The sequence below is a fragment of the Mixophyes fleayi genome, chromosome 11 (assembly GCF_038048845.1).
Source record: "Mixophyes fleayi isolate aMixFle1 chromosome 11, aMixFle1.hap1, whole genome shotgun sequence".
In the NCBI taxonomy this organism is placed as follows: Eukaryota; Metazoa; Chordata; class Amphibia; order Anura; family Limnodynastidae; genus Mixophyes; species Mixophyes fleayi.
In genome coordinates this window covers 9,846,759-9,874,651 of record NC_134412.1, presented here as the reverse complement: position 1 = coordinate 9,874,651, position 27,893 = coordinate 9,846,759, and the positions used below count along the sequence as shown (strand labels likewise).

Genomic DNA, 27,893 nt, shown 5'->3' with positions numbered 1-27,893 from the left:
ACAGGATGGGTTAAATCTTTACTGCAATATTTCCTGTATGATGTCACTATGCTTAAATCATTGATTATTAGATTTTTCAACCCGAAATTAGCCTTAAGACATGTGGTTTAGAATTGAATTAATGATGCATTCAATTTTATTTGCTTTAACGGGGTCTAAAAGTTAAATATATTAGTTTTACTATATTAAAATATAAATTATAGTAGTTTTTTTCATAGTTGATTCAAAATCTTTTCAAAAAGAGAATCAGGGTGACTCGCCCTAAACTTGCAGATTAATTTATAGGGTTGCGACCCATAGATTGGAATCACCTGGTGCTATTGATCATATTTTAGTACAACTCATATAGGCATAAGTTTTTTGGCAATATGATAAAAAAAAATACATATTTGTTTCAATGATCAGTGTGCACCCATTTGTTGGTTGTTTGTTTTGGGTTTTTTCAATTGATACTGCCAAATTCAGTAGACTGAGATCGCCACAAATGACATCACTGATATCATGCACAAATGTTTTAGTGAATATACTTATTGCATTTGCGGATTATAAGATAACTTGACATGTTATTGAATATTGTACAATGCTGAATATTGTGTCAGAAAAAAAGGTAATATTATATGACAGGCTCTGTTACAGATTACTAAAAGGTACCCCCTGCATCCTAGTAATAACCCATGGAAGTATCTCATACTCTAATTCTAGGCAGATAATTTGGTACTGAAACTATAATTATTAGATCACAAGTTTACAAATTCCGTAAGTTGAAGGGAGCCTTCCGCTGTGCCACTTGTAGCCAGCAGGTGGGGATAGAGAGCCATTCCAATTTATAAGCCGGGGGTGTGACTATATTTGTCCTTGTTTTTTAACCTCTCAGCTATTGCATAAAGGCTAACATACTGTACAGTATATCCCAGTTCTCCCAGGTATATGCCAAATTTTCCAAAACACTCTCAGTTTGTCACTTGGAAATACAATTTGGAATGATGTCCGCATGTAGATTAACATAAATTATGACAATATATCTGTATACTTTTTTATTTATTTTATTATCACAGTATTTGGCATAAGAAGGAAACATGATGTTGTTTTCCTGAATTGAACTTCATCTCCGAGGTAAACAATCCCCACAGCCAATCACTATCTTTGCAAATGTAGACAGATAGCTACACTTGAGACACGCCCCTCTTATATTAACCCTGCTTTGAATGACCACTAAGCCCTAAAACTAACATGTCCAGATGTGAACTATGAAACTAAAATACACTGTTCAGTGTTACCCTGACCCAGTGCAGCTCTGTTAAAAAGTATATCCCTCCCAGTGCATTACAGACAGCTGAAGCTCATATCTTTAGGATCTGATTGAATTCAAAACACATTCTACAGGCATTTGAGTTACTGTGATACCAGTAGCCCCGCCCCTGTGTATGAAGCCACCAATCACCTCAGTGCATTCTGTAAGTCTGCCAAGCTGTCAGTCAGTATCTATCTATTCAGTTAGAGAAACTCCTCTCTACTAACATAACAACCTGCTGCAGACCAGCCGAAAAAAAAAATCATAAACCTTCATTTACTATATGTTTATTAATATATAACGCAGTCTGTGATATATATCAGTTTCATATAGTGACTTTATTTCAAAATGTATTTGCTTTTATTTAGGGAATGTGCGCCCTGGATTCAAACTTCAACAGGAAAACAATGAACTGTGAACAAAAAGAGCATGACAGCATGATCAAGCCATATATGGATATTCCTTGTGAGTCAATCACAGATTGAAATAATGCAGAATAGTAATTGTATCAGATAGCCAGTATAATAGGAGTCTGTGGTCACCAATGATCCCATATCGTCATGGTTTATTAAAGTCCTTGTGTCAGCTTCTGTTGGAGGGTGAAGAGGCACAGAAGAGGGACATGTATTGTATTCCTTTCAGTATGTATTTAATCACTTCTCATAGTATCTTCTAATTAATAAATAGGGATTCGCTAACACCGATGAAACAAAATAATTATTTGTGAACTTTTAATCATCCAACGTTCATACAATGGACTAGTATTATTGGTACATTAAACATAGATATTGCACTTTACACCCTTCCATTCTGTAGATGTAGCCAGAGCCAACCTAGAACGGTTTCTCCAAAACAAACAAAACCATTTAATGCCTTAGGCAACATTTGAGGAAAAGTTATCTTTGTGCATCAAAACAATTACTGAAACGACACCAACGTTATTTACAGTCATTTACAACGTCACTGATTCTCTTTTGCTCGTTGTCTCACTTCCCTCAGATAAATAAGATGAAACGGACCTTATAGTTGTAAAACATCACCCGAACACATGATAGAAATTCATGGCAGCTCATATCGACCCCAGTTAGTATTAAAATTCTGTAATACGTTTGCTAATTACGTGAAGGCACAAGCAGTTTCAAAAGAAACTTAGCACAACCTCTGTACTTGAATGTATAGTTTTTTTTAATGTGATCACTAAATATTCTTATTCATTGTGCGTAGTATTAATTGGTTTGTTGTACGTAACGTATTTATTGTTTCAATAACTTTATTAACGCGTGAATATTTCAAGAGGCTGGGAGTCCAAATGCAGGCATTGAGGGTCATATGTGGATTGGTATTCGGACCACCTTCGTTTTTTCCATATGCCATTTAGAGTTTAGTCTTAGTATTTTTACGTACAGTAACCTGTGATGAAAGCATGTCCCATGCACAGCATATTAATGTTGAATGCATGCACTTAAGTGCGTGACATTAAAAAAACAAAAACAAACAAACCACTAATAAAAATTGCACTCCCAACGTTTACACGCGGGAAGTTGAACACTGTTAAGCAACTGTATGCTATCGATGACCAATGTGGACTAGAGCATTAATCTGAATGCAGAAACAAAAGTAATGGCCAGAAGAAGTAAATTGGAGTTCAGGTTGAAGCCGTCATTTGAACAGGTAATCTCGGTTCTCAAACTACTTCTTCCAAAATTGTGGCTTTGGCTTCCAAGGTCACAGATTGCTTTAGTTCCGCAACCACGGACAGCTCTCTTCTCATATTTGGGTCCTGCAAGAAAGAAGGAAATAAAACAGTTCTGCTGTTCTTGATTTATTTTGTTTCAGATGTATATTAACAGTTTATCTGTCATGTCATGACACTGTAAACACTGTGTCATTAAAATACAGATGAAGGAGGAGTTGGCGGATGTAGACTTCACATAGCGCTCTAGGATTGGCCTGGCCAACCTGTGGCTCACAAGTGTTGTGAACTACAAGCCCCATAAACATGCTTTGCCAGAAGATAGATAGCCGATGGCTGGCAAGGTATGCTGAGATTTGGCTAAGCCTGCTCTAGGATTTACATTCCAGAGGTCAGAAACCTCTTTACAGCTTGGGGAATAGGAGCATGGCCTTGAAGAAGAAGTATGGACCAGGGCATACCTCCCAACATGTCTGTTCCCCGGCAGCGGGACAGGGGGCTTGATCATGGCACTAAGGGGACATAACCACATCGCGAGGATTGTGTGGCCACTCCCCCAGAGGGCTGCCTAGCGCTGTAAAGCACTAGACTGCCCATTAAATACCTCCCTGTCCCCAACATTCCAACTGCGGGACACGCATTTTGCTGCTAATATTACAGTACATTTGTAAATAGCAAAGAGAAAAAATAATATTAATGAACATAAGACATTGATCATAAAATTAATATACCTGAATGTTCAAAACTCTGGAAAATACACTTGTTTTCTTGTCCAATGCAATCAATAGTTTCAGGAGTGTGGCACCAAGTAGAATCGAGAGAGACGCAGCTTCGACAAGTCAGACCATTCCTCTGGACTTCATCTGGAGGTACTGGCGATGACAGACATGTACTATGTCAATCAGGCATCTCATCATAGTAAAATAAAATCCTACACAGGCTCATGTATCTTATATGACACATGGACCCAATAGTTGGGCTTTGGTGTCTTAAATGGCCAACACTATGTCCACAAATCGGCCATAAATACTACACTCAAGGTATGGGGCCCACAAAGGATTAGATCATGCAAAGTCTTATTATATTATTGTCTGGGTCTTATTTTATAAGTGATAATGGTGACACATTTATAGCTCCTCACAAAAAAAAATTCTTGCTAAAGAATTTGGCTTTGGAATGTAGACTTTAGACTCCAGGGGGTAAATGTATGAACATGCGGGTTCTTCAACACCCGCGTGTTCAGTGTGTTCGGTGATTAAATTTCAAGCATTGTAAAGGGAAACTTCCCTTTACAATGCAGCGCCGCTTCAAATTTAATCGCCGAACACGCGGGTGTTGAAGAACCCGCATGTTCATACATTTACCCCCAGATGATACAAACATGCTTGTGTCCGTCTACCTCTTTGCTTTTCTGAACTGAGGTGCTGCTGAGATGCAGACTGGGAAACAGGGTGCTATATACAACTCTCCTAGTAACTAGTGCCTTGTGCCATTTGCTGATGGAACTGTAGCTAAAGGATATTTTATCTTATTTTAAGATCCAGATTACCCACAAAAAGCTTAGGCAAGTAATGGATTTAACACCAAAGGACAAGTTACCATCCTGCACACTGATTGCACCATTTTATCAGTTAGTAGGAGTCATTTCAGAGTCCTACCTACTATCACTTTCGGACCCCCCTCCACCACCTTTCTGGATGACAACTTTTCCATTTTTAATGCTTATAGGAGCCACATGTTTACTACATAATGAGCGTAAGGAGACATCAGGGCGATCATTCTTTAATGTAATACTTCAATTACATTGGCTAATGTTGCATAAGAATTCTATTTTTGGCATAAAACCCGCAAAAAAATGTCCAATTCAAATAAATAACCACTTTAACAAAAAATTGCTCAGTCGCCTATGAAAATAGAAACATAAAATGCACATGTGGTGACAGGGGTAAGGTTTTTTTTGTGTGATAAGAGAGTTTGGGAGACACAAATTTATTGTATATTGTATGACGGCCATTAGAATTCTGTCTGTATTGCATGACAGTCACTAGAATGCTCTATATATTGTATGGCCATTACTAGAATGCTTTTGTATTGTATGTAGGTCACAAGGATACTCTCTGTATTGTATGTTGGTCACTAGGATGCTTGCTGTATTGTATGGCGGCCACTAGAATGCTCTATATATTGCAGGGGCGCACGCAGGGGGTGTTTCTGGGTCTCCTGAAACCCCTCCCTTCTGGAAACGAAGTGCCCCACATAGCGGCACTGTACAATACAGCAGCCGCGGCGCTGTCAAAGAAGCGTCCGCGGACGCTTCTTTGACAGCGCCGCGGCAGGTGTATAGTACAGTGTTGCCGAAATGGAGCTGCTGCGCATGCGAGTTCTCTCGTTTTTTTGGGGGGGTTTTCGGTGGGGGGGGGGAACCCCCCTAAAAATCCTGCGTGCGCCCCTGTATTGAATGGTCATCACTAACTATTGAGAGGTCATCTCACTCTTTGTATTGTATGTAGATCACAAGGATACTCTCTGTATTGTTTAGTGGTCACTAAACTTATACCAAACACTCTGCATTGAATACTAGTCCGATGAGGCTTTGAATTCATATTATATCTTTTAAGATTTTTATAGTTTCACTTGTAACCTCATGTATAGCTATAACAAACAATCTTGAAACAGGAAAAGTGAGTTCTCTTAGCCTAGTGATGTAATCAAGGGGCGCAGAGAGAACAGAACAGGGGCCAAGGAGATGAATTGGGGGAAGAGGGTTCTCACTGGGTTACTATTAATATTATTTATTATTATATTATAACCTCCCTTAAAACATGAGGCATGCGAAGAGGGATAAATAGCTGGGTTTTTTAAGATTTACAGTACCTGAGCCTCTGCTCTGCTGTTTTCTAATTGGGGAGGAGAGGCCAGAGCTGTCATTTACATCTAAATATACAGTTTCCTGTCTGATACCATGAATAAATTAGCACCAGTACCCCAGGTCTACTGTACACGTGCCACCTGAGACTGGAGGTCTGCTATATAGCACATTAGCCACCAGGTTCAGTGGCGCACGCAGGGGGGGTTACTGGGTCTCCAGAAAACCCCCCCTCCACTGAAAAAGTGCCCTGCATATCGGCACTGTATTGTATACAGCACCGCCGCTGACGCTTCTTTGATAGCGCCGCGGCTGCTGTATACTACAGTGCAGCCAAAACGGAACATGCGTGGGCGCATGCGTGGGCGCATGCGTGGGCGCATGCGCGGCAGGTCTCTAGGTTTTTGGGTTTTTTTCGGGGGTGGAGGAAACCCCCCCTGACAAATCCTCCGTGCGCCACTGAGGTTGGAGGTCTGTTATAATCTAGCTACCAGAATGGAGGTATGTGCTATACACAAGCCACCTGTTTGGGGGTCTGTTTTATATGTTAGTAATCAGATTGGATGTTCACTATAGACTAACCATCAGATTGGTAACCTGCTATAAAATAGCCACAACATTGAAGATATATTTTATACACTAGCCACTTGGTGGCGGTTCTGGTTTTATACATAAGCCACCAGTTTGGAACTTCACTATAAACTAGTCACCAGACTGCATCTGCTATACACTAGCCACAGTATCGGAGGACTGCTATACTTTAGGCACCAAATTAGAAATCTGACATATACTTGTCACAAGTTTGGAGGTCTGGTATATGCCCTAACCACCAGCCTCATGTCTGTTTTATATATTAGCCTCCAGATTGAGATCTGCTTTGACCAAAATGGACTGTGTATTGTATAATTGCCATAAAAAAGGACCTTTTTATACTATACAGTAGAGTGGACTGTGGATTGCATACCAGCCACTGGAGAGGACTATTTTGTAAGTAACCAGATAGAGGGGTGTAGGAATCTTGTTTATTAGGTTGTAATGGCTATTTTTGATGGCTCTGGGCACGATCATTTGCATGTCATGTGACATAATTATTCCTTATCCACATAGAAGAGTACTTGAATGGAGGGGGGGGGGGGCAATACAGCATTATTTGGCAAAGTTCATTCAATTAGACAAAAAGCAGATTAGGCCATTCTCAAATAAAAGACCAATGTGGTGCTGGACTAAGCAATTAACTAATCAGAAAAGTTAAACTTCCCAACCCTAATACTATATATATATATATCACATACCTTATTTATTACAACATTTTAGCAGGAAAGAGCGGGCAACATTTGGACCGAGTGGCCAACCCCTTCTTTGAGTAATATGTAACATGCTACCAAGACTCATGCATTTTCTCATCATCTCTTGTCTTGACTATTGCAATCTCCTGCTATCTGGCATTCGTGACACCCATATATCTACACTTCAATCCATCCTAAATGCTGCTGCAAGATTGATCTTCCTCTCTCACCGCTCCACATCTGCTGCACCACTTTGCAAATCCCTACACTGGCTCCCTGTGTCCTCCAGAATCAAATTCATATTACTCACCCTTACCTACTAAGCCCTCAACAATACTACCCCTGCATACATCTCAAATCTCATATCAAAATACTCTCCCTCCTGCCCACTTAGATCTACCTCTGACCTGCGCCTTGTCTCGTCTCTGATAACCACCTCTCACTCCCGCCTACAAGACTTCTCCCGTGCTGCTCCCCACTTATGGAATTCCCTACCACACTCAATCATGCTTTCCCACAGCCTTCACATCTTTAGATGTTCTTTGAAAAATCTCTTTTTTAGAGGTAACCTTACCCTCAATAACACTATTCACACTAATACGCCCTCACAACTGTCTCAACCTTCACTCTGAGCAACACTCGCTCCTCTTGTTTCAGCTGTGCCCTCTTCCCTTTAGAATGTAAGCTCTCTAATGAGCAGGGTCCTCCATACCCTTTGTTTTCATGTCTGCATTTATTTTGTCTGTCTTGTATGTCCCTGTCTTATATATGTACTGTTTTCCCTACTGTACGGTGCTGTAAAGCACTGTGGCGCCTTACATATCTATGACAATAATAATATACAATGAACGTGTTCCTGTATGTACAAGGACCTATACCGTCTTGCTCCAGAACTTACATGCAGGGGAGGAGGGAAGGCAGGATTCTGTGTAACAACAGGATGTAGCTGTTTTTATTTTGCCTTTCTGGAAGCCGATACTCCCAACAACTCCACAAGTGTTACGTCTTTCGCATGACCTGGTAAAAGTTTTTTCTGGCATCCCCTCTGGAAAAAAAAAGATGGGTGGTAAAGGCATATAACATTAGTACATTAGTCAGGGAAAATGCATTCCCAGAAATATGGCAACATTCTAAGTATTTTTTTAGTAAACAGAGCTCACCATAAAAAAAATGAGTCCCTTTCTAAATTATTTATTCACCAACCCATCATGAACTTTAACCCTTACATTTTACCTATATTTTATAATATGAGGCCTAGGAAGATTTTAATAGGAAAGAGAGAGACACATCTCGGAAGAAGGTGGCACATGACACATGATAGACCCAAAGCCAAAACAAGTCATTCAGTCTCATTTTACCATTGCCATTGACTTGGAAAGCAAATACTAGATACACTGGACCAAAGTTGATGATGTCTCCTAAAAGCCATAGCAATGGAGAAGTAGCAGATGGGAGATGATATAATGACAATGTTTCCATCAATGGATCTCTGCTACCAGTTTGGATGCTGGGTCCTTTTAAATAAATTGGAAAAAGGGCCATTTTCCTTAGGCCCATCAGTACAGGGAGCCTACTATCAAACTTCATACTAATGGAGCCTAAATAGTGGAGACAGTAAAAGAGTGTAAGCAATTACTTTGATATTTGCACCTCCAACCATTAGAGTTCGCTGCATTCGTAAACTTGACCTCAGATTTGTCCTTATACAAGATGGCCAGAATGGCATCAAGGAGAAACCATCTTGGATCCTGTTTTCTGTTTGGGCCTATAAAAGGCACTTCCTGGATCATCCATGTGCTTGAGTAGTCTGCCTGCTCAGCTCCTGCCACTTGCTGTGATTCCTTGCATTCGTGACTACCCTGCTTGTGTACTGACCCGGCAAATGTCGCTGGATATCTACTCGGCTATTGGGCTTCAGATAATACCACCAGTATCATTACAAAGAGCTTCTATTGCATCACACTGGTGTCCACTTTCCAAAGGGCGTAATTTTTCAAGCTTCCAAACTCGATTATCCTACGCAATAGAACAAAATCACATTTTTTGCAAACAGGTATGCTTGTCCATTAACATAATCCATGTCTTGAACGCAATATTATCTTAAAACAGCCTTCCCTGGCCATTGTTAGGTACTATCTATTGAGCCATCTGGAAATTACCTTTAACGTTTTAATCTATATTATGTCATCAGTTTGTTAGGTGCAACTTCCAAATTCTAATTAGATAACACAAACTTGATTTTCTTATGTACTCTCTGCAATTATTGTTGCTTAGGTAACCAGAGCCATGTCTTACTGCACTGCTGCAAAAGGTTTGTTCAGTTCAAATTAAGCTATCTAGTGAAACATTCATTGTAGAAAGAAACAGAGCATTATGTTTTATGCCTCTGTTTAATACAATCTGCAATATTATAATTTTTCTTGCTCAAAAGAGCACCCTGTCTCATGTATCTCAGCGTTGCCCAGGATGTTTGACAGCGGCAGAGGGCTGCAGCAATGTAAGCATATAGAGATTTCCTTCAATACCTATTATTGAGTAGGTGCTGGTAGATGCACAGACATAGTCTTTAGGACACGACTTTTCTTCTCCAGTGCAAGAGAATTGTTCATTAGATTTGCAGACCACGCATGAAAGAGAATGGCCTAAAAAGCAAAGTAAAAAACATTTTAGACACTTTGTACATGTAATTCAATTGCATTAAAATCAAGACTAACGTTTCCCAGATAGCATAGTCATAGGGCCTGTTTCATCAAGGAACGCTGATTTTGTGCGTATGCCCAGAAGTGGGAGATATGTCCGTTAATGCAGCCCTGTCTGCTGTGTGTTCATATGCAAAGGACACTTACCACAGCCTACGCTTGGAGTAAACCGGGGGGAAGAGGCAATTTTGCCGTAGTCAGCGTACAGTAAGGGCGAGCCAAACTCAAGCGCACACAGCCACGTCTTAATCCAGCACTGAGTGTCTCAAAGTTACTTGTTTTTCTGTCGTATCTCTTGCACCAGTTACAAGACTAATCTAAGACTAAAATACTAGTGATGACAGTCTCATATGCATGCTATAACATGTGTTTGCAATTACAAACAACTGTGAAAATGTATTTTATGCTTAGTGGACATTAATAATATCCTAATAAATGTATTTCATGGAAAAAATATGTTTTTATAAACTATTTTTTAGCCTTATTATTAACTTGTGTCATTAATTCAATATTTTTTTTTATTTTCCTGTGCGTCTTTTTGCGAATTTATAACCCACATAGGTACCGGACGTTTCCTGCAGCGTCTTGTGTTGTAGAGCACAGCAGACCTGCCTCTGATTTCAACAGCACACGTATCTTGAGGTTCCTGCCTTGATGAATTTGAGTGTACGCAAAGCCTAAATACCTGCGTATAATACTGAATGTGGGCTGCGCTCAGAATATGTGATTTGATGAATCAGGCCCATAGTGTCTGTATTCCTTCCATGTAAAAGATTCTGCTTGGAAAACTGAATAAACAAATAAAATAAAAAACATGAAAAGGAGAATTTATCCCCGATAATAGATCGCTGTCTCCTGTGCCCATCCCAACCTCGACTAACATCTGTAACCTCTCTCTACTGGTATCTTTCCATCATAAATCAAGCATGTAGTGATTATTCTTATTGTTATTCTGTTTCCTTCTCTGAATGACCTATTGGATTCCCTTCAGTCTGGCTTTCGTTCCCAACACTCCACAGAGACAGCGCTGACCAAGGTTGTCAATTATTTGTTCACTGCTAAATCTAAACGCCATTACTCTCTTCTAATTCTCCTGGATCTCTCTGCTGCATTTGATACTGTTGACCACTCTCTACTCATACAAACTCAACAATCCCTAGGTATTGAAGGCACTGTCCTATGCTGGTTCTCATCCTACCTATCTAATCACTCTTTCAGTGTTAGCTTCTCTGGGTCCACCTCCTCTCCGCTTTGTTTATCATTTGGAGTACCACAAGGCTCAGAACTAGTTCCTCTTCTCTTCTCTAACTATATTACTTCTCTTAGAAAACCTTGAATTTCAGTATCATCACCAAATGTATCTATCCTCTCTGGATCTCTCACTGTCTGTGTTTGCCCTCATTACTGGCATTTCATCTTGGATGTCCTCTAACCACCTCTATCTTTAAAAAAAACAGAGCTAATAATTTTCCCACCAGCCAACAGAAGTTACCTACCTGACATTTCTATTTCTGTTGACAACATGATAATAAATCCCTCTGCCTAGGTGTGATTCTCGAATCAGTACTATCCTTTGTTCCCCACATCCAATCTCTATCTAAATCTTGTTACTTACATCTAAAAAACATTTCCAGAATATGCACAGATCTCCCACAAGACACTACAAAAACTTTAATTCATGCGCTCATCATATCCCACATTGACTATTGAAATAACATATTTACAGGCCTTCCCCGAATCAAACTCCCACCTCTACAATCTATTTTACATGCAGCGGCTAGATTGGTTTTCTTGGCAGATCGTTCTTCCACTGCTGCTCCGCTCTGTCAGTCTCTACATTGGATGCCTGTTTTTTGCCAAATCCAATATAAAATACTTCTACTAAAATACAAAGCCAACAAAAAAAACTGCACCAACATATATTTCTTCATTTGTCTGAAAATATCTCCCAACTCGACTCCTCTGTTCTGCACAAGATCAGCTGTCATCCACAATCCTTACTTGCTCCCATGACCGGTTGCAGAACTTTTTTCGGGCTGCACCCACTTTGCGGAATTCCCTCCCTTGCTCAAACAAGGCTTTCCTCTAGTCTTCGAACCCGGATTACCACACCTTACACAGTTTACACAAGTTAACGATCCCCTGACTAGCATTAGCCCACTAAGCACTTTTTATCTTTGCAATCTGGCTGGATCAATATGCAACACGTAGCATTTAACCTCACGTGTCAAACTCCCATTTGTCTTTTAGATTGTAAGCTTGCGAGTCGGGCCCTCTTACCTATGAGTCTCTCAATGTTACTTGTTTTTCTGCCATATCTCTTGCTCCAGCTACAGGTAGAGAACAAAGCCAAAATACATGCGTTTAAAACCTAACGAAGGTTGCGCTCAGTATGTGTGCCTTAATGAATCAGGTCCTTTATGCTTGCGCTGAGAAAGTTCCATGTCACTCTGATGTGCACATTTACAGTTTTTCATTCTTTTTAACCAGCATAGATTAATTAGTCATCTGGTAATTTATTGTATTTGACACTAAATAAATGACTGGATAGTTGTGATTAACCATGTTTAGCTTTTAAATCCTGACATTAAAAAAAATTTGGGTTTGCTCCGGTTTCCTCCCACACTCCAAAAACATACTAGTAGGTTAATTGGCTGTGATCAAATAGCCCCTAGTGTGTCCGTATGCTAAGGAATTTAGACTGCAAGCTCTAATGGGAAAGGCAATCATGTGAGTGGTATAATTATTTAACTTGTGACCTGGAAAACCTGCATTGTTAGGACTGGGTTTGGGAAACACTGGACTACAGCTGTGACGGACAACCTAAAACATTTCAAGGGCTGCATGGGTGGCCCTCTAACTTTCAGAAGGGCCACTGTTAGGATGAGAGCATAAATCTGATATGATATAATAGAATATTAAATGTCAGGGCCCAAATAAAATATTGCATTAATACATAAAAGTGAACCTGATTTTCAATTCAGATAAATGTTTGATCAAATGTTTTAAAACATTTGGTCAATTAGTCCATTAGGAGGTAATAAGGTTGAGCAAACCTTTTTTGTGAGGACACCTGCTTAAAATATGCAGATCACAGACATCTATTGTTTTTGATCATGTATTCCACTTCCTAATTGACTTCCTTTCAATAGATTGTGTAAACAAATAACCACTAGATGTAAATTAGAGAGCCATATGCCTAGGTGAGAATCTTTGAGACAAAGGCCACATTTGAATGCCTATACAGATATATAGAAAAATGGGCTTCTAAGGAAAATGTCTTCATAATTCATATTTTGGGAAATCTGGGTGCCACTCCATACCGAGGAGCAGAAATCACACCAGGGTTGTGAATGACAGGTACTGGCAGTATCTGGGAACAGCTATAATCTCATATCTTTGGAAAAGGTATGCCACATTGTCATAATTCCATTATGTTTGGTATTTAAATCTGTGGGAGATTATAACCAGTTTAATTAAGGGGGATTTATGTCTCTGGGATATATCTGTGAAGAGTTACCCAAAGGTCAAAACTTTGGGAATTCTGTGAAAAAAACTATAGTGACACCCAGGGGACATCCTTGCCCCCTATTAGCATTAACACGCCCCTGTGAAGAACGTCCCATTTTATTGGGAAGGGGCAAGTTGTCAGTTTCTTGGGGATCAATCTAATTGAAGGACTGTGCATCTTTTCTGCCTATCCCCAGGCACACAGATTATGATAAGTAAGTAAGTTATGCTCTGTACTTTCATCCCAGTTGTTTTTATAGCTGTTTGAAATGTTTTACTTGTATTTCAAATATATTTAACTGTTTTTGTATTCTCTGTAAGCATTGTACTTTTGTATATTAAATCTAACAATTTAATAGTTCTGTCCTTATTGTTCTAAAATGAATTCATTGCTTGTTTAGAAGAGATAGATTGTTTGGCTGGATTAACTCTTTAGAAACCAGTGTGTGAAGGGTTAACTGTTTAGCTACCAGAGCACAGAGTGTGCGCAATTGGGTGATTAAGTCATAGGCTTGCTATGGGCCCTATTCGTAGCTGGTGGCAGTTGCTGAGAGGTGTGCAGCCTGCATCTGTGTTGGAAAGGGACCAACGAAATCTGTAGCCTTAGAGGAAGAGGTGAGTGTGAGATTTGGGTGGAATCCTGTGTGTTCCCTTACAGTGAGCTTCCAAATCACAAGTGCGCAGAGGGTGGTTTGTGACTGATAAAAGGGTTCAGGAGCGGTTTCCTGACAAAATAGAGGGGATATATTGTATGACGGCTGGAATATATGATAAAATATCTAATCATGGAGTATCTAGAGGGGCTTATCCCTGACAGCCACACGTTACCCTTTTTATTTTTAAATAAAAGTTAAAACATACATTTAATCAAAGAAAGAGTAGCCTCTCTGTCATAACATATGAGTAGATATTTTAAACAAGAGTAACAAGCTATAACAAACAAATCTCACAAAATAGCATGAAGGAACTGAGGGCCACAGGTGAAGGCTCAGAGGGCCACATGCTTCCCTACGACCACCAGTTGTCCATCATGCTCTAGATGAGAGATGCTCAAGTTCAGTCCTCAAGGGCTACCAACAGGTCATGTTTTCAGGATTTATTTACTCATGCACAGGTGAGTTAATCTATTTGGCTGGGTCAGTAATTATCCCACCTGTGTCTACAGACAGAAATCCTGAAAACATGGACTGTTGGTAGCCCTTGAGGACTGAACTTGGAGACCTCTGCTCCAGACTGAGGACTCCCAGACCTGTTTGTGGAAATAAATATTTCTTGTGGCAGAAATTGGGCTTCTCTGGAAAGGTGAGACACATGAGACCAGGGGTGGGCAAACCTGTCCTCAAGGGCCATATCCAGTTTATGTTTTTAGGATTTCTGTCTGTAGAAACAGGTGGGATAATTACTGACCCAGCCAAATAGATTAACTCAGCTGTACATGATTAAAGAAATCCTAAAAACATGAACTGGATATGGCCCTTGAGGACAGGTTTGCCCACCCCTGCATGAGACTGTGCACAAAGAGACTGATATAGAGTACGTACCGCCCCAATTTGCGCATTGTATCTGGCATTTGCGTCTCCCCAAGCACGGAGAGGCGGGATGGGGGAGGTAAAGGGTGTTCTAACTTCTAACATAGGCTGAGTAAAGTAAGGGCATGCAGACCGGAACACAGTTGTATATACACCAACCCAAGCTGTATTATTTGCGGGTGGACAAGGACAGGTGCAAATAGTGGATGTTGATGGTCACCAGTGGTAGCAAACGGCTTGTGATTGGCTTTCATCATTGCACGGGCATATATTATGCTTTGGATGCATGTCTAAGCAAATTAGTTTTTTTATCTTTTCATTTATGCAAGATGGGAGTTGTTTATCCTGTATCAGGAGGTTTTTGAAGATTTATTGGTGCCTAATGGCTAATTCGTATTTTGCAAACAAAGCAAATGGTCATAAACCAGGGGCGTATAGTAATAGTACCGAACTGCACATACCTATTGATAGCTGCAGCTTTACATAAGCCCAGAATTGTGGCTTTTGTAAGTGATTGTAATTTGCACCTGTGATTTTCCGCACAATTGCGGGTAAACTCTGCATCAGGCCCAAAATGTGTACATGTGGATGTATATTACAACGTTGTCGGGAATGTATTTGGAGTGGTTTTTCTAACTTATATTTTATTGATATTTAGTAGGTTTCAAGCATTTTAAATACCTACAGGTACAACTGGAAATTATTACCGCACACCTACACACCCTCATTGGTTGACACCGGTGGTCAGTGGTTAGGAACATGCACAAGATGACTAGTAGGTAAAAGTGAACTGTGAGGAACAGAGATGTGAACTTTACAGTTTAATAAGGACAAGTAGGGAAATACATCAATTTACATCAATTCAATTATGTATTTATTTATGTTGCTCTACAGCTGTGGAGTGAAACCACTGGAACAACAGTCATTTGTTTATCCCTGGCTCAAAAACCAAACTGTACAAAATGAAAACCGATGTCGTCTCAGAAGAGTTGAGAATAAGTGGACGATATCCAAGTATGACCATGAGAATACTTATTATTCAATCAGTTTCAGAACTTGGTTAATCCATTGTGTTCCAGTGACAATAGAATATCTAGTAGGATAAGTAAAGGGGCAATAACAATTACATTTTAAATTCCAGAGTTCCACAAAACCACAAAGCATGCAGCCTGCAATTCTTTTTCATGTCTGCGTGTCTATGTATCCACAAAGTGCATTTCAAGGTCCTTGGAACTGAGCAATGAAAATCTTCATACGTCTGGTTCTAAGGATTCATCATAAAATGGGTATGGTGGAAATAGAGAAATGTCCAACCTACTATCACTATCCTTATTCATTTAAATGTTTACATCTTCCTCCAAAATATTGCCCAGGTTAGCTTCATTTAGGGCCTACCTTGGTCCTGAGAGCGAGAGAACACTTGGGGGTATATTTATCAAACTGCGATTTTCCGGCAGATTTGAAAAGTGGAGATGTTGCCTATAACAGCCAATCAGATTCTAGCTACCATATCATAGAATGTACTGAATAAATGATAACTAGAATCTGATTGGTTGCTATAGGCAACATCATCACTTTTCAAACCCGCAGCTTGTTAAATTTACTCAAAGGACTCTACTAGGTGTCAATTTTGTTTATTAGAGGCTTCTTATTACAACAAAGTGCATCTAGAAATGAACTTTCCCACGAAAGTGAAACTGAAACATGCAAAATATGTCCTATTAAGAGTGTGCACCTGTCTGTCTGTATCATAGTGTTTCAAAGGGGTTTCTAAGAGTCAGACCAGAGAGTTGTAAATATGAAACCATACCACATCTGCTCATCCAGCGGGGGCAGAGAAATTTATAAAATCTTGTTTTATTTTGGATGGGACAATTAAAAATTTTAGATTTCTCACTCCAAACTTATAGTAGGCCTTTAAATATGTTTCCTAGTTTCTACTTAAATCCAATTTTATTTCAGTGTTACATGCGGATTATGTAAGCAAGTCAGCATCAGTTTGGGAATTGGGTGTGATCTACGTTTCCTTAGTTGTATATATCCAGTGGCCACTTTATTAGATACACCCCCTGGTAAATGCAAATATCTGATCAGCCAATCGTGTCACAGCAAGTCAATGCATAAAATAATGCAGACATGAGTAAGATGTTCAGTTGTTGCTGAGACCAACCACCAGAATGGGGAAGAGTTGTGATCTAAGTGACTTTGACCGTGGAATGATTGTTGGTGCCAGACATGGTGGTTTGAGAAACTGATGATCTCCTGGGATTTTCATGCACAACTGTCTCTAGAGTTTACAGAGAATAATGTGAAAGCAAAAAACATGTTAATGAAAGATCAGAGGAGAAGGGCCATACTGATTCAAGCTGACAGGAAGGCGACAATTGCTCAAATAACCATGAGTTACAACAGTGGTATGCAGGAGAGCTTTTCTGAATGCACAGTATGTCGAACCTCGAAGTGGATGGGCTACGGAAACAGAAGACCACACCAGAATCCTGGTTCTGCTGTGACATACAGATGGTCGGGTCAGAGTTTGGAGTAAACAGCATCAATCCATGGGACCACCCTGTCTTGTGGCAATGATGCATGCTGGCATTGGTGGTGTAATGGTAAGCAATGCTTTATTGGCACACATTAGTCCCCTTAATACCAACTGAGCATTGTTTATATCCCAGAGCCTATCTGAGTATTGTTGTTGACCATGTACTTTTCATTAAACTGCCACAGTCTACCTATCTTCTAATGATCTACTTCCAGCAGACTAGTGCACCATGCCACAAATCACAAATCATCGCAAGTTGGTTCCACGAACTAGAAAATGAGTTTAGTGGACTCCAATGGCCTCCACAGTCACCAGACCTCAATCCAATATAGCCCCTTTGGGATGTGGTGAAACGAGAGATTGGCAGCATGAATGTGCAGCTGACTAATATGCAGCAACCAAGTGATGCTATCACGTCAACATGGACCAGAATCTATTTCGAGCAACTTCTAGAATCCATGCCACAGAGAATTCAGGCTGCTCTGGGGGCAAAGAGAGGTCCTTCCCAATACTAGAAATGTATACGAGTGTCTAGTAATGTTTCGATGGCAGTGAGTGATAAGTACGGTGTATTGGTTTAGAGGATATATTTAGTGATTTACTGCCCTGGAGGAAAATATATTGATTATAAGTTGTCTGAGTGGCATTAACCGTTCTAGGACCACACACATCATGGGCAGCCTGGTAATGGGGACAATGACATACATTATCATGCACTTGGCTTTAGATCCTTTCTTTTCCTGGTTCTCTCCATTTTACTGTAACTCTATTACTACCGCGATAAACACCAAAATGTATTTTTCTGTAACCCTTAAAGATGAACTGCAGTCAAATTTGCAAATGTAAAGTTAAATGTATTTTAAATTGTAAGTGTACTTGTTAGAGTAGGTTGAACACAGGATGCCGTAAATTTATGATGGCGCAATATGGTGGCCACACCCCCCTGAGGGCTGCCACAAATCTGGATGTGCCCTCCCGTTGACAACCTGGGACTGTAGGAATAGGGTCAGGAAGTTTTGTTTATTTTGGTTTAAGAGAAATCTGTTCAGGTAAATATGTTTCAGGGTGCACTTGGAGGAGTGAGAGCTACCTAAAACATTCAATAGAATTAAATAAAAAAACTAATATCCCTGCATTTATATGCTCTTTTTATAACAACATTGAAAAAATTGATATATTTAAAAAATGCCTAAATAATTATAATAAAGAAGGGAAAATAATTTTCCTAAATATTTTATAATAAAAAAGGGAAATTCATTTGAAAATGCTCCAAAAAGAAAGCATGAAATAATAATATTACATAATAATAAAAAAAAATCTCTTTTTATAAGTACATATCAAAACCTATAAGAGATTAATACTGGGCCAAAATGGGTAAGGCTTGTGCCCTAAGTATACAAGGGTGAAGAATGATCAGGCCACAACAAGATGACTTGTGCTTTTTGCAAACATATACCATATGTTTTATAAGAGAATATGGAGCAAAACTTCTGGCCTAACGATCACAAGCTGCACATTTCTCTAACAGTGCAATTATTCTGACATAGCAGTTTATTATACTATACTGTATCTCGTAATTACATAACACCCCCATTATGTCATGGCTGACTTGCATCTGCAATGCTGATTTTGGCCACTAGGAGAGTATGTCTCATTCATCATAAAATGGGTGTGGCTATGGTCATTTAAAGCAGCTTGTTATGGAACTAAAAAAATACATTATATATATATATATATATATATATTCACAGACAGCCAGACACATTCCACATAACAGATAATAATTCAAAATTATATTGTATATATATATGCATGTATGATAAATATTGAATTATATGTTGAGTATAGGTTTTATATACTAGTGGTCTATATTAAACAGATTTTATCAAAGACTGATGTCAGGTAGATAGATAGATAGATAGATAGATAGATAGATAGATAGATAGATAGATAGATAGATAGATAGATAGATAGATAGATAACTATGACAGAGAGAGAGAGAGAGAGACGGAGAGAGAGAGAGATAGAGAGAGAGAGAGAGAAAGAGAGATCATGTATTACAAGCAATATAATTATAATTATAAGCAAGCACAATCATGCGTATATAATTTATTTAATTCTACTAATACTACAGCCAGCATAGCTGTGAATAAATCGCCCTTCTTGTAAAACATGTATTTCCACATAATAGATGCTAAGTTTGTCTCACCCCGTCCCTGCTGTGTTTGGTGCAGTCTGCGATTGCAGAACACTGCAGACAGCCTGCCTCCTATGCAGGGGCCGCACATCTGCAGAGAGCAAACAGCAGACTAGCAGAAATGTTCTAATCACACAGCAAATTGCAAACAAACAAGGAATGATATACAATGTATACAGGTGATTAAATGCTGATATTTTGAAATGCAGAACAGTCACTAGGAAATCTGCTTTGTAACATATGTACAACATAGTATAGGAGGATAGATTATACATCATTAAATAGCAAAGTAAAGGTAAGAATTCACTGCTCTCCTAAACACAATACAGCAGTGGGTGGACCATTTTCTTACATATATATATATATATACATATAAAAAGACGCAGCCTTAAAAATAAATCACCATTAGTTACCTGAAACCCAGAGACATCTACTCACCCATAGACGCAAGAGTTAAAAGGATGCAAGTAACAATGATCAGGGATCCCATGATGAGGCTGTGGTTCTGCATTTATCCAGGACGGTGGTGACAGTGTGATGAAGTAAGGAGCTCTGGGTGTCTCTGGGTGCAGTGAGGTTTTGTGAGGAGGGAGGGTCCTGAGACGCTACCAGGAACAGTTGGAGCATTAAGTATGCAAAGATCTTTAAGAGCCAAGACTTTCTACTTTCCCAGAGGACCGTCTTTAATAGAGAGAGAGAGAGAGAGATAGTGAGACAGGGAGACGGAGAGAGAGGAAGACGGAGAGAGAGGGAGGGAGACGGAGAAAGAGAGAGAGAGAGAGGGACACAGAAAGAGAGGGAGAGTGAGAGGGAGACAGAGAGAGAGATGAAGACGAAGAGAGAGGGAGGGAGACGGAGAGATAGAGAGAAAGAGAGAGAGAGGGAGAGAGGGACACAGAGAGAGAGGAAGACGGAGAGGGAGAGGGAGACAGAGAGAGAGAGAGGGAGGGAGACGGAGAGAGAGAGAGAAAGAGAGGGGAAGACGGAGAGATAGGGAGGGAGACGGGGAGAAAGAGAGAGAGGGAGGGAGACGGAGAGAGAGACAGGGAGAGAGACAGAGAGAGAGTGGGAGACGGGGAGCGAGAGAGTGAGACAGGGAGAGAGAGAGACAGAGAGAGAGAGGGAGACGGAGTGAGAGAGAGACAGAGAGAGAGGGGGAGAGACGGGGAGAGAGAGAGAATGAGAGGGAGACAGAGAGAGACAGGGAGAGAGAGACAAGTAGAGAGACAGAGAGAGGGATGGAGAGGGAGGGAGAGACGAAGAGAGAGAGAGAGAGAGAGATGGACAGAGAGAGAGAGGGAGAGATGGGGGGAGAGAGAGGGGGAGACAGGGAGAGAGAGAGACAGAGACAGAGAGAGGGAGAGAGCGAGAGACAGAGGGAGAGGGAGAGACGAGGAGAGAGAGAAAGACAGTAAGAGAGAGAGAGAGTGAGAGACGGGGAGAGAGAGACAGTGAGAGAGAGAGGGAGAGAGAGAGGGAGAGAGAGAGAGAGACAGAGAGAGAGGGAAAGACGGGGAGAGAGAGTGAGAGACGGGGAGAGAGAGAGTGAGACAGAGAGAGAGAGGGAGAGAGAGAGAGAGACAGGGAGAGAGACAAAGAGAGAGACAGAGATAGAGAGAGAGGGAGAGACAGAGAGAGAGGGAGACGGAGAGAGAGAGACAGGGAGAGAGACAGAGAGAGACACAGAGAGAGACAGAGAGACAGACAGGGAGAGAGAGATAGTGAGAGACAGGGATAAGAGAGAGTGAGACAGTGAGAGAGAGTGTCGAAGTCAGCAAATTGGATAAAGTCATTTCAATTAAAGTCGAGCAAACTTGGTTGTCTTTGTCTGAAAAGATGCGTACGGTACGCACCGACGTACAAGGGCACGCTACGGCGTGAAAGGGCGTACGCATCTACTACACGTGGCAGCAACAGTAATTGGTCTTTTACCATACATTCGCACAAACACGCATACTTATAAAATAGTACACATTAATGGTAGTTGCAACACATAGTCAGTTATGTCGAAATATAGTAGTATTTATATGTTATATCAGAGTTACATGCATATTAGTGAAATACACGGAACGGGTTGAAGGAATCATATCATGAGTGGTATCATAATAAACCTTTTTACATATCCTACTGTTTGCTTCTCTCTGCGAGGGAATCGCAGAGTGCATACGCAAGTTATGAATGATAGGGAGTTATGAGCTACTTAAGACTAAGGAATCCTGGCGGGAAGAGCAGAGCATACCCCCTGGAGAGGTGACCCCCTCCTTTGGATTCCTTAGGATGAACTAGCCAATGATTGACTACCCCTTGGACCTTCCTGAGACCTGGACCAATAGATGCAAGCTATACCATCTTCATTGTATTACTGTATTTTTGTGTGTATATAAGCAGCAGCTTCACATCTAGTGTTCAGACATCTTGTCCCCAGACTTCAGGATTGAATGACTGCACACTGGATCCAGAGCGCCTGCGATAAGTAACGGCTGTATTTATTATCACTTCGCTTGAGCATATTATTCTACTATTTGCGAATAAATCTTTGTGCGTTGGAAACACAAATCGAGGTTCGACAATCGTTATTGGTTAGCGACAATACGCACATAACAAGAGAGACAGGGAGAGAGAGGCAGCGAGAGAGAGAGACAAGGAGAGAGAGAGAGAGACGGAGAGAGAGAGACAGCGACAGAGAGAGAGAGAGAGAGAGAGAGACAGAGAGAGACAGGGAGAGAGAGAGAGAGAGAGAGAGACAGAGAGAGACAGGGAGAGAGAGAGAGAGAGAGCGACAGAGAGAGACAGGGAGAGAGAGAGAGAGAGAGAGAGACAGGGGGTCCTATTTATCAAACATAAATTATCAGATAAATCCCAGAAAACTGAAGTTTTCAGGGATTAACCACAAAATTCTTATTTTTGATCACTGCATCGCAGCAGATATCTATATCGTAGATATCTGCCGATTTGCATCTGCCTCCGTTTTACTGAGCAGTCCCCATAACAGTGTATGGGGAGTGCTCAGTAACGCTATTGCTATTTACCAATGTATGAAAATAAATGTTTTTCACTTTTTTTCCCTTGTTAATGGCTGAAGCTGGTGTACTAACTGTTACCCACTAATAATCTGATTAAAAATGGATAATTTTCAAGCATCATGTTGTTGTTGTTGTTTTAATCTATCATATTGACCGATATTTCCAGTAATATCGCTGCTTATATTGTCAGTTTTACAGAAGGAGAATAGCTGCTTACACGCAGAGTCCACACCGAGATTCAGCTTAAAAAAATATATCCTTTATGTTTCGTTACATTTTAAGAAATAAAGGCAATAGACTATTTTTTCAATTTATAACCCGGCCATCTATCTGCATTAGACTTCCTAGAATGGAGGAAAATGGAGAAAATTGGTTTCAGGACCCATGTTTCCTATTGAAGGCAAGTGAGCTGCTTGCCAAGATGATCCTAAGACCTCCTTGCTTAAAATAAACCAAATATTGTGATAAAAGACTGCTAGCCGAAACTTTAATGTTATAGTTATATTCTTAACCCTTAGCTCTTCCTAACAGAAATCCATGTCCTAAATTTGAATCTACCTCAATGTTTAAGTCTAGAACCCCTTCATTGCTATTCTGGTGGAATCATAAGTTTTAGCACGCTGGGATGCAGGCTTAAATGTTTTGATCAAAATATGAACCTCATGTTTTCATTTTGCTAGACACACAGATATGCAGTGTAAAGGATAAGCGCTGACAACTGTCTTTTAATTCTATATCAGCTGGCAACTGTCTCCCTCTGTGTTCTTCAAACGTTTGTCTCAGCAAAGAATTTCAGAGATCCATAGAGAACCTGACTCATATTCATATACATCTGTTATTATTCTTCTAACTTACTTTTATCAGAATCATTTGCAACTTTATTGTAGTGTTATAATCAAACTGTGCCCAATGTGCTATTATAGAGACTTTCTCTCTTTCTAACATGTGCTTTCTAACAATTCAACCATGCTTGCTCACATGCTCACAGAGTGCACTCTCTATTCCAGACAACTGTGTAAAGAAATCGAAGGAACAACCAAAAGTAAGAGGCTTACATGAATGTGGGAAATATAAAACCTGTCAATTTATGGTGAAAACTTCTAATTTCAGAATAGATATAAAAAAACAAAAAAACCCAATTAAAGATTTTTTTAATTGTGATTCGACAGGTGTGGTGTACTGTAGTAAGTGCATTTTTGGGCATGGGCAGTAGACAGACCCATAGGTGACCAATTCAACGGAACAACCATAAAAGAGCAAACGTGCATGAAGGACTTGCAAGGCTGGACCTAACCAGGGGAGTGAGTACTTTGTGCGTTTGGTACAATTAAAATATATATATGTGGAGGATAAACCCTCCACCAGAGGGTGGGTATGCATTGCGAAACATGTTTGGCCAAATCCAACACAACAGAACAGCACAGTCAGTTTGAAAACCTTTTCATTTTCATTAATTTTGCACTTAGAATGTTAACGATAATAATTAGTAAGTTTATATGACTTGAGTGCCCCTAAAAATGCCAAGGTCCCTTACTAAACTTATATCTCTATGGGGTAGATTTATCAAATCCTTCTAAAAAGGAAAATTCGGTCTAATGCCTATAGCAAACAATCAGATTCTAGCTATCATTTTCTAGAATGTAGTTGATAAACGTTAGCTGATTGGTTGCTATTGGCAACACCTCCAATTTTCCTTTTAAGAAGGTTTGATGAATCTACCACCATGTGTGAAACATGCCTCTATAGGAAACAAACGTCATGCATCCAACTAGTTTAAAACCAATCAAATTCAAGCTATCATTTATTTAGTACATTCTATAAAATGATTGCTAGAATCTGATTGGTTGCTATAGGCAACATCTCCACTTTTCAAACCCGCCGGAAAACTGTCAGGTTGATACATTTACCCCTTAGAGCAGCGGTTCCCAAAGTGTGCACCACGGCTCCCAGGGGTGTCGCTGCCCTGTCACAGGGGTGCCGTGGCCAGGAAGAAAAGAAAGAAAAAGAAACTTACCAATCCGGCAGCAGCTGGGACCCAGCTTCCTCCTCCCTCCTCACTTCTCACTGAATGACAGGCGTGACATCATCACGTCCGACATCTTCAGTGAGAAGTGGCGGGAGAGAGGAGGATGCTGGGTCCTAGGCGCCGCCGGATTGGTACGAAGACAGAAGAGAAGACAGAAGAAATAGAAGAAAGAAGGCCAAGTATGGTAAGTAAAGAAAGGGGAGGGGAAATAGTGATAGGAAACAGCAATGGAGAGGCAAAATAATGAAGGAGGGAGCAGTGTGAGGATGAAGAGAAGCGAAAGTGAGGATGAAGAGGGACAGAGTGCTGATGAAGAGGGGCAGAGTAAGGATGAAGAGGGGCAGGGTGAGGATGAAGAGGAGTAAAGTGAGGATGAAGAGGGCCAGAGTGAGGATGAAGAGGGGCAGAATGAGGATGAAGAGGGCCAGAGTGAGGATGAAGAGGGGCAGAGTGAGGTTGAAGAGGGACAGAGTGAGGATGAAGAGGGACAGAGTGAAGTTGAAGAGGGGCAGAGTGAGGATGAAGAGGGACAGAGTGTGTGGATGAAGGAGGGCAGACAGTGTGTGGATAAAGGAGGGCACAGAGTGTGTGGATGAAGGGGGCATAGAGTGTGTGGATGAAGGAGGGCACAGAGTGTGGATGAAGGAGGGCAGACAGTGTGTGGATGAAGGAGGGCACAGAGTGTGTGAATGAAGGAGGGCAGACAGTGTGTGGATGAAGGAGGGCACAGAGTGTGGATGAAGAAGGGCAGACAGTGTGTGGATGAAGGAGGGCACAGAGTGTGTGGATGAAGGGGGCACAGAGTGTGTGGATGAAGGAGGTCACAGAGTGTGTGGATGAAGGAGGGCACAGAGTGTGCATGAAGGAGGGCACAGAGTGTGTGGATGAAGGAGGGCGCAGAGTGTGTGGATGAAGGAGGGCAGACAGTGTGTGGATGAAGGAGGGCAGACAGTGTGTTGGTGAAGGGGGCACAGAGTGTGTGGATGAAGGAGGGCACAGAGTGTGCATGAAGGAGGGCAAACTGTGTGGATGAAGGAGGGCACAGAGTGTGTGGAGATGAAGGAGGGCACAGAGTGTGTGGATGAAGGGGGCATAGAGTGTGTGGATGAAGGAGGGCACAGAGTGTGTGGATGAAGGAGGGCAGACAGTGTGTGGATGAAGGAGGGCACAGAGTGTGTGGATGAAGGTTGCACAGAGTGTGTGGATGAAGGAGGGCACAGAGTGTGTGGATGAAGGAGGGCACAGAGTGTGTGGATGAAGGTTGCACAGAGTGTGTGGATGAAGGGGGCACAGGGTGTGTGGATGAAGGGGGCACAGAGTGTGTGGATGAAGGAGGGCACAGAGTGTGTGGATGAAGGAGGGCACAGAGTGTGTGGATGAAGGTTGCACAGAGTGTGTGGATGAAGGGGGCACAGAGTGTGTGGATGAAGGGGGCACAGAGTGTGTGGCTGAAGGGGGCACAGAGTGTGTGGATGAAGGGGGCACAGAGTGTGTGGATGAAGGGGCACAGAGTGTGTGGATGAAGGGGCACAGTGTGGCATTGGCAGTAGTTTTTGTAGCTGTTGTTGTTTTATTTTGTTTGATCTTATTTCTCTTAGTGTTAGCTTTAAATTATTCTTTTACAGAAATATAATTGAAAAAAATATATAAAAATATTCTTTTCCCTTGGATTTATGTGTATTATGTTTGCAACCAACTTACTAAATATTTCTGTCCTGACCTAAATACTTATTACATTATTTTGACCCAACTACTTATAAAACGGGACTGCTTGGTAATTATTTTGGAGGGGTGCCTTGAGAGAATTATGAAGACTCTAAGGGTGCCGCAAACTGAAAAAGTTTGGGAACCACTGTCTTAGAGTCTAAACCCTCCCTGCTTCCACTTAAACATGAGGACAAAGACACGTTAAGCACATTTCTAGTTAATTACAAAAAAAAGAACAATAACATAGTAATTGCAATTTAGTTACAAATATATTTCCGTTTCAACTCACGGTCAACAAGTCACCACAATGTTTATGATATGACTATAGTTTTATATGGAAACACATGAACACTTCTTGTATAATACTCACCAAGAGGAACAACAGAGGATGGTAAATATATATTCCATAACGGTAGGAGTAGGAGCGCACAGAAGTATTGTGAAGTAAAACCCACTCAATGCTACATCTTGTCCTTAGTTTGGAACAATAAACTGATTTTAGTTTAGGGCCAGGCTTCAGGCCGTGTAACGGGCAGTAATATAACAACAGTGTGGGTTGACTCTTCCCGTGACTCTGAATGTATTCCCATGGAGCTTGACATTTGCTAAAATAAACCTGGGGTTGTATTTCATGCGACTGGGTAAAATATCCAGAAGGAATGTGTTAAAGCAGACTGGACTGTGCAAGCGTGTAAATGGAAGAGCAAGAGGAAAGAAAAACAACTGCAGCATCAACAGGCGAAACAAACAAAATTGCAAACAATAATAATTATAAGCTCAGGTGTAAAGCACATTTGAGTAGAACTGTCAAAAATGCTTTACTACTAAAAAGATGAGGATCTTTTCTATCAACAGCATCATCATCATCAGCGGTTTATATAGCACCACTAATTCCACAGATATATATATATATATATATATATATATATATATATATATATATGTATATATTATATATATATACAGATAGATAGATAGGTAGGTAGATAGATAGATAGATAGATAGACAGATAGATGGATAGATAGATAGATAGATAGATAGATAGATAGATAGATAGATAGATAGATAGATAGATAAATATACTATATACTGTGCACACACTGTATGGAAAAAAGTTTTGGGCCGCACCTATTAATTGTTACATTGAGGTTTTTCAATCAGACCCGTTGCCAGAGGTGTATAAATTCAAGCACCTAGCCATGCAATCTCCATATTGAAACATTTGTGATAGAAAATGGGTCATTCTGAAGAGCTCAGTGACTTCAAGCGTGGTACTGTGATAGGCTGTCACATTTACTATAATACGGTTTGTGAAATTATCCCGGCTGGATATTGCACGGTCAACTGTAAGTGATATTATTAGCAAATAGAGATGATCAGACTCGTTTTTTTCGAAAACCAAACCCCCCCAAACATCTCGAATCGGAGTACCGAGCCGGCTCAGTACTTTCCCGCTTCATCGGATCTGAATCGAGGCAAAACGTCATCGTTCCATCATCGGATCTTGATCCCATAAATAC

General features: G+C 40.6%; 1 protein-coding gene across 1 annotated transcript; it reads right to left on the bottom strand.

Annotated features, from left to right (window-relative positions):
• Positions 1–1,027: 1,027 nt before the first annotated feature.
• LOC142107687 (uncharacterized) lies at positions 1,028–26,951 on the bottom strand. The gene is made up of 6 exons (XM_075191259.1): positions 26,743–26,951; positions 20,055–20,297; positions 9,662–9,778; positions 8,035–8,181; positions 3,716–3,856; positions 1,028–3,071 (listed from the first exon to the last, which is right to left on the bottom strand). Exons 2-6 carry the CDS (start codon positions 20,125–20,127, stop codon positions 2,878–2,880), a joined length of 672 nt encoding a protein of 223 aa, XP_075047360.1. The 5' UTR covers positions 20,128–20,297; positions 26,743–26,951; the 3' UTR covers positions 1,028–2,877.
• Positions 26,952–27,893: the final 942 nt, after the last annotated feature.